This window comes from Papaver somniferum, chromosome 7 (genome assembly GCF_003573695.1).
Source record: "Papaver somniferum cultivar HN1 chromosome 7, ASM357369v1, whole genome shotgun sequence".
Classification (NCBI taxonomy): domain Eukaryota; kingdom Viridiplantae; phylum Streptophyta; class Magnoliopsida; order Ranunculales; family Papaveraceae; genus Papaver; species Papaver somniferum.
The window spans coordinates 102,106,354-102,114,475 of record NC_039364.1 but is presented as its reverse complement, the minus strand read 5'-3'; the positions used below and the strand labels follow the sequence as shown (position 1 = coordinate 102,114,475).

Here is an 8,122-nt window from a genome sequence, read left to right as displayed (position 1 = left end):
TCTAAGATATCAGTGTGAAGATTTTCCATCTTGCTGCTGCTATTGTGATGTATTGTGGATGTCCCATATCGATATTGAAGCACCATTTATAGTTCATCCTAGAATTAATTTGAATATGCCAAGTATGTCCTTGGTGCTAGTATAAATTAGAAGACATAAGGCTAAAGGATGAGGTTTTGGAGTTTTAGAATATTGTGTGAAGAATGAGAGGTTCTCTTCTTTCAAACCTAATTGTTATCTCTAGGGGGAATTAAATCATCTAATTTTAAAGTATCAACTAGATGCCTCTCATAATCTTATAGTTTCCAATTTAATTGGGTAGAAATTGTAAGTTATTTGAGAAGAATCTCCATTATCAGGTTCTTCCTTTATTCAAAGGGTAGAAGAAACTAAATTGGTTGATTATTTATCCTTTTCAAGTTATCAATTTCAATTTATCTCAATTATAAGCTTCCGCTTCTCATCATATTGTGATTAAGTTTTAATCAACTGGATCTACTGAATTCCTCGGCTATTTTTTCTCTCATATACGGCTACAGAAGCCATACAACAATAATAAGAAAAGAAACCGATGAAATTATTCAGACCTCCAATTACTCTTACGAATAATGACTATGAACGAATAACTCAGACCTCGTAATTCCGGAAAATCACAACTATGGATATACGATGATTATTTAGACCTCAATCCTCTCCATTTTGGTTATTGGAGCTTCTTATATAACTCCCCGAAACAAACCCAAACTTAACAAAAATCTAAAACACTTTTTCCGAAGATATATATTACTTTTAGACAACTTTTTCAACTTATTAAAACTCTTAAAATAAACTTTCAGACTATTCAAAAATTACCCTAATTAATAATCCGAATTTTCTACTAAAAATATCATTAAAGGAAAGTAATAGATTTAGAAGGGAATTCCCAAAAGAGGGGAATCCTAACCTACCCACCTCCCATGAAACTTGGGAGTGGAGAGTAATTCCACGTATGGCATACAACCATTGAAGAACTTGAATCCGAATTTTCTACTAAAAATATCATTAAAGGAAAGTAATAGATTTAGAAGGGAATTCCCAAAAGAGGGGAATCCTAACCTACCCACCTCCCATGAAACTTGGGAGTGGAGAGTAATTCCACGTATGGCATACAACCATTGAAGAACTTGAAGCTCCATTGAAACTGCAAGGAATTACGAAGGAGATTGCCAAAAGAACTTGAAGCTCCATTCAAACACAAGTATAGACAACTGTGGTGCTGACTGCGTAACTAAGGCAGGTGCTGCTAGAAAGGTGGACGTGGATTGGAATTAATCCAGGTATCATTAGAAGTGGCCTAGCAACGATCCAAGGGGAAGGGACTAGTACCCCACTAGTGTTTTAGTTTTTGTTGCCATACTGACTTATCAACCAAAAAAAACCGTCTAATCATAAATGATATGCAAGTCTTTCTATAGAACCCCGACTTAATGAGGCATAGCACTAGGATTGTAGTGCATGATGCCATTGTAAAGTTGTCATAGCAGAGCTCATTCAGAAGCAAGCATAATTCTCATTGTAAAGTTTATCCAGAGAAAGAATTCACCTTGGCCAGGGGGAAATTCAATTATCATGACCTAGAAAATAGAACTGCAGCACCTTAAACTGAAACCAAAGGGTGCCTCAGTTATATAAAAATTATATGTAAATCATAAGAGAGAAACTAGGGCCCTTAAGAAGTGAAACCCCCAGAACAAGATTTTAATATTTTTTTCTTTATTCAGGTCATACTGTCTGAGTTCTAACATCCTGGCGAGGATCTGACTTAGCAATAACAATTGTAGACTCACTAAGATTAACATCCTTCTTTAGTTTTTTTGGTTCAGGTAGTTGTTCCTCTGATTCTTTTAAATCCAGCGGAGAATAGTTACTGACATCAAAATTTGTGAAAGCCTTCATGCCTCTATATCTGATAGAAGCGATATCGTAAGCTTTAGCAGCCTCTTCCTCACTACCTGATTAGTATCAAAATACAGGTTTGTCTATAAATTTGTTCGAGTACTCAGATTATTCATAAACTTTAATTAAGTATAAAGAAGTAGAGGTCATATGTACGCATGTACTCACTGAATGTCCCAAGGTGAAGTCCCCTTCTTCCAGGTATTCCACTTATTCGAGCTTGCCACCGGCCATCTCCATGTCTGCACAATATAACATTTTATTATAATGTACTCTAAATTTGAACAACGAATCAGTGCATCGTTAAAGATAATTATCATGTAAGTTGAAAATCAAAGCTTCATACGGGTAACAAAATAAATTTCATTATTAATATCTAAGTTTAAAGATGACAACCTTGTCACGCCTCTATAAACAGAAGATCCTTTTTTGAAGCAACTATTCCTGCAAACAGAATCAGAAAACACAAGTCCAAATCATATCGCATAGCTAGCAGAAGTAAAAGCAGAAACATTTGACTTCTCTGGTTACCTCCTAATGTACATGACAAACTCCTCTTTTGACATTTCCTTCATCTCTTCGAGTTGTTTCTTGTAAGTAGAAATCTGTATATATGGAGCATGTAACCCATGAATTAGAATAAATGATTTTCAAGAACAGGGCGGTAAGATGCTCAGACTCCATAATGAGATAAGGAAGTGCTGGAAAAGAGAAGGAACTTACAGGGAAATTTAATCTGGTACTTGCATGAAGACCCCAGTATTTGAGAGCTACAAGGTCATAAGACTGCGCTGCTTTCTCCTCATTGTCATATTGACCTGCAGGAATAGGTATTTGAAAGCTTACTAACAGATAAACACATGATAGTAAGATCAAAGGCTCAAAAGATTGAAACCAACACACCAAGAATCAGACATAAAACTGCTTACCTAAAAACACTGAAGAGCAATTGTAGCAGCAAATTTGTCCCAGTTGCCCCCATAAGACACAGGCCGCAAAGAATAAGTACAACTTCAACGACTAAATAGTTACTCATTTAAACAGCTAGTAACTTTGCAAAGTTTGAATGGATAGACAAAACCAATATGATTAAAGGCAGGGGGGACTTCTAAATTATAGTTAGCATAAACAAGAAGTAAATTTGCAATTGTGGCCTCTCACAAGTCTAGACATAATTTATAGAATTCCATTATATATACACACACCAAATTTCATGTAGAAATTCAACTAGATGCCTATGACATTATTGCAGTGGTGTGTGTATATTAGGGCACACAAATACACAATGCAACTTCAATTTCTTGGTTTAAAATTTCACTGATACAAGTGTAGCTAACCACATTTGACTGATCAATACACCATTTTTGGTGATTAAATATACCTCATGAGTTTGGCCCAGTTCATACAGCTGTTAGAATCCATCTTTAGTTCCTAAGACCAAACAATGGAAGACAAGGAACTACATGGACTTCCTATCCATGTGAAATGGCAAGTCACTTGGGCTTGATTCATCACTATAACACAACTGAAATACTTCTTATCGTAGGGTAATAACTACGTGAAAATGTGTTGGAATCTTGCAACAATTGAAGAAACGTCAGATGTATCAAACAATAATATAAAGAACAGTATCAAACAACTCTACCACGAACAAATTGATGAGGGCAGAATCACAGGTTCAACAAGTTGTCCTTAACACATTAGTTCGCGGGTATACTCTGAAGTAATGCTAAACCCCAACGTGCGAAGATGTGTCCAGGATAAGACTGCCCGATATAACTTGAGTTAGCACAACGCAAGTTACCCACTCTTGAACTCAGCAACAAGGATGGAAGCAAAACGCCGCACAAAATATAAGAAGAAGAAGAAAAGTAGACCTAGAGATAGTCGCTGCTTTTGTGTTTTTTAAAAACAGAATTTCGAGTCATATTTATAGGATGAGATACTTGCAAATCAAGTTAGGTTTTTTTTTTTTTTTTTCTTCAAAAACAAGTAAAACTCGTAAAAGGAATTTCCTAAAGAAAAAATTCTCCAAAAAGTAAATCCGAATAGGAAAGGGACTTGGTGCATGGTATACGCGTATATCGCATGGGTCAAAATATGTATTTTTGCCCACCCGCTCCACCCACGTTTTACAATTCATACATAAGTGTATGATTATATAGTGGAGCTCCTCTTTAGTTTTCCACAATGTGGGACTAAAGGTTCCACTTCATTCACCCAAAAATGAGTGAGTATCCTTAGACCCTTAGGTCATTAGATCAAACCATACCAAGACCATAAAATCTTTTTAATTAAAACTCATTTTCTCCAACAAAATGTACCTTGCTTGCCTTTACGTCTATGACCTTCTCTTATGTAGCTGTTATCCCAAAGGTGTGCTTCAAATTTTCCAGTCCAAAAGTGTCTGCAGAGTAACCAAACTCAGCTTTGTGGAAATAAAAACTGAACACAAAAGGAAATAATCAGAATTAGTATTTTACCTAGTAACTCCATGGTATTTTGATGTTCGGTGGTCAACCTTCTGAATTGATTTTATTGGAGTAGAAACTTCGGGAGGAACGAACTCCCCAAGGTTCTTTTCCTCATCACTGCAAACAAGGTCGTCAGCATGTTCTAAATTCAAGAACATCGCGGTGCCTGAAACCAGAACAGACTGAGAATTCTGTGACTCAGCATTTTCCTCATGACATGAATTGGTACTAAGAGAAACGTCTTCCCTCTCTAGGATTTTCTCATTCTCTGATCTCGAAAGAGACTTAGACTCAGTGTTAGTTGATCTACAAACCCCGTATACTTCCTGGCCCACCGCCTGTATTCTTAAAAGCTCTGGCGCTTGTTCATCTGCCAAGCTGGGATGAGGTTCTAATTCAGTATCATCTGAAGGTGGGCCATCACAATTTTCGTTCACAGTTGGATTTACAAGTGATACCATATAATCTGAAGGTTTCTCATTAACTACTATAAAAGGAACTGTTGATTGCGCATTTTCCAGGAATGAAGATTCAAAACATCCCTCATCAGAATCTTGAAGTTTAATGAATATATTGGTATTAAAATGCCCCTCATCGTCCAAACTGGAACGCTCATCTAGTAGATTCATAAATGCCATGATTAATACCACGAAATAATGTAGCACATAGGTGAATTAGTTAAACCAGCGCCGCATTATGATTCTGCAAAGTCAATCAATAAAATCATTAAGGACAGGCTAAGAACAACCAATTGTGCTTGTTCATTATGCAGTGGCGCGTATGAAGCTACAGTTTTCTACATCTGTTTCCTCAAGCAAGCCCCAGAAAATTCACAATTTGTCACTCTTAAGTATATGCACATATAAAATTATAAATAAATAAAAAAATGTCAATCATTTGCAAACCTCTGAACTTATAAGATTTATTTAAGGCACAAAAATGGCAAACTGAAAATTACAAAATTAAAAAGAACTGCTCAATAATCATTCCAAATGATTTTGTTTACTGAAGGAACCGTTGATCGAGCACTTTCCAAGAGTGAAGTGTCAAAACAACCCTCATTTCCAACGAATATATTAGTACTAAAATGCTCTTCATCAGCCAAAGTGGCCAGCTCATATGGAACACAAAATTACCATGACAAATAAGCTTGACCACAAAACAACCTAGCATAGAGGTGAACTACTTGACTAGACTTGGAAAAAAAATCTGCTTGAAAATTTCTTACAACAACTGTGCTGAACCAAACAATGAGCTGCATATAAGCTGAAAGTCTCTGAAATTGTTTCCCTAAATCAAGATCCAACTAATTCATAGAGTCAATCAATCTAAGTACATATAAAACAAACCAAACACTCCACTAATGGAGCATAATTCAGACATGATACAGCTCAGAATGACCTAAATATCTACATATGAGCAAAACCCATAGAAGAAACCTCAATTACTGAATAACTTCCAGTAAAAATTACACCCTCCCTCCCTAAAAAGATGGGTCTTTTCATTTTAAATTTTTGTCCCAAAAATAAGTTGATACTTAAATTTTCTAAAAATTACCTTTTTTTTTCTAAAACTGGATCCAGAGAAGCTGGAATTTGTAGGTGACAAACTCAATCATACATAATTGTAAAAGAATAAATATTTTGTAATAACGAATCGAACCTGGCAATAGAGATTTTTATCCCAATTTCCCCCAGGATTCCTTCTTTCAGTTGTCTATAATTGCAGTACGCTCTAATTAAGTGAAATTCTTTTAGAAATGAAAGAGAAAGATAGAGTTTAGGGTTCGAAGGATAGAGACTGACAGGAAAAGGAAGACAAAACAGAGAAAAGGAAGACAGGACAAGTGAAGGAAAGTGTGAATACTTAACCTTTGGATTTTCAGATTATTTTGTTTGGCACTAACCCACTAGCTGTTCTTGTTGCATAACACGTGACATAAAACTATTTCAAATATCGTATCAGTTTTCAAGGTTAGAGATGCAACACGGTGGCATTGGTGATAGTACCAGGGCCGGCCCTGAAGTCCCAAAGCAAAACCAAAACCGCTGCCCCATGAATGCTTATCTTAAGTAACCAATACCACATAGATCCATCTCTATTATTGACCCATTGGCTTATGGCCTTACATAGTTTTCAAATGATTATCGGTCGTGACAAAGCTATTTTGAAGAAGTTAATAATAGTAGTGATCTTTCATGAATCTTATATATGTATATTAGTGAAATGGAAAGCCATGGACATGGGTAACCAAAGGGAAGGTTCTACCCCCACGATAACTCAAAAGAAGTGACTATTGCATCAAGAAACAAAGCTTAATATCACCAATTCAATCCATATGTTTACGTGTAATACACACTGGAGGACTCTCGAAAATGTATATATAATAATCTATTATCATAAGCTATTCAAAGTACTTCTTATGTCTTTGGATGCAAAATAACTAATTATATATATAATAATTTGTTCTACTCATTAGTAGATTAATTTCACTCAACATGAAACTAGTGACGGTTGAATTAGAGCAGAGGAACATGAAAGAAGAAAGAGTGTTCTCGAGAGAACGATGTACGGACTACGGTAGGAAACAAAAACATTTTGTTTTTCAGTAAGTTATTAGTATTTGTCATGACCCGCTAAAAGTAATCGTAATTTGTATTAAGCACCTCCATCTCTTAAGATGTTTTATAATTAATCACGTTTTGGTCCAAAATATATAAAACCTTGACCAAAACCCCATAGAGAAAGCCATTTTTTTGCTGCCCTTAGTGGGTGCTGCCTCAAAGTCAAACTTTGTTGACTTTGCCTCAGGGCCGGTCATGGGTGATACTGGTCGGATATCAACGGAAACCAGCTATATTATTGTCTGGCTATGGTATTGTCGTTCTTCATCGTATGGATTTGCATATATTAGATATTTGAATACATTTTTTAACACAACAGGTAATTTGATTAAAGTTGTATAAGAGATATTAATTCTACAAGAGCAAGATTGGCGGTCTACAGCAGCAACATAGAAACTCAATGTGATTGATGTGGAGCTGAAGAATAAATAATAGCATGCTAGAGAAGTTTTGAGAAGAGTCAATATCAACGTTGATGTACAGCAAGAAGTAATTGTTCTAATATGCCATAATCGGTTACTAGGTGGTTCACTACAATTAATTCCAACACAAATGAAGTGGTTGTTCACCCTCATGATTGGTGCATGGATTTTATGGAAGGACATCTCTGATTCAATATTCTAGGGAATATCTCTTAATCCTAGTAACTTTGTGCATAGGATCAATTTTCACTTAGGGTCACATTTGCATGATCATAATTTCATTACTTCCCCTGCAAGTATTCTTAGAAATATCACAATGGCATCCACCTCTGAAGGGAATTATTAAAATCAATATTGATGCATTATTTGATCACTTCACTAATAAAGTAGGTATTGGACTAATTATTCGTGACTACACTGGTACTTGTGGAGGTATCAAAGGGAGTTATGCATATGGAGCCTTAAATCCAGGGGAGGAATAGTGCATGGCGATTTCTAAGGCGTTAGCCAGGAGGAAATCCCTATCCAGAATTCACATTGAAGCAGATGCCAAACTCATCATTCGGTCTATCACAGGCGACAGACTTCTTATACAATGGGAAAATAGGAAAATCTTAAAAGAAGTTAAACATTCAGCTTCCAAGTTTAACTATTGCATTTTTTTCTT

The 8,122-nt window shown here is 35.8% G+C and overlaps 1 protein-coding gene across 1 annotated transcript; it reads right to left on the bottom strand.

The window, feature by feature from the left end:
- Positions 1 to 1,568: 1,568 nt before the first annotated feature.
- Positions 1,569 to 6,264, bottom strand: LOC113297994 (AP2-like ethylene-responsive transcription factor AIL1). The gene is made up of 9 exons (XM_026546619.1): positions 6,072 to 6,264; positions 4,419 to 5,111; positions 4,260 to 4,342; positions 2,865 to 2,873; positions 2,659 to 2,753; positions 2,467 to 2,540; positions 2,332 to 2,379; positions 2,104 to 2,177; positions 1,569 to 1,991 (listed from the first exon to the last, which is right to left on the bottom strand). Exons 2-9 carry the CDS (start codon positions 5,045 to 5,047, stop codon positions 1,762 to 1,764), a joined length of 1,242 nt encoding a protein of 413 aa, XP_026402404.1. The 5' UTR covers positions 5,048 to 5,111; positions 6,072 to 6,264; the 3' UTR covers positions 1,569 to 1,761.
- Positions 6,265 to 8,122: the final 1,858 nt, after the last annotated feature.

Coding starts and splice junctions, on each gene's coding strand:
- LOC113297994 (XM_026546619.1), bottom strand. CDS start 5,047: ATGGCATTTATGAATCTACTAGATGAGCGTTCCAGTTTGGACGATGAG. Junction 2,380..2,466: donor TTTGTCATGTACATTAGGAG/GTAACCAGAGAA, acceptor TTCTGTTTGCAG/GAATAGTTGCTTCAAAAAAG. Junction 2,178..2,331: donor GTTTATAGAGGCGTGACAAG/GTTGTCATCTTT, acceptor TATATTGTGCAG/ACATGGAGATGGCCGGTGGC.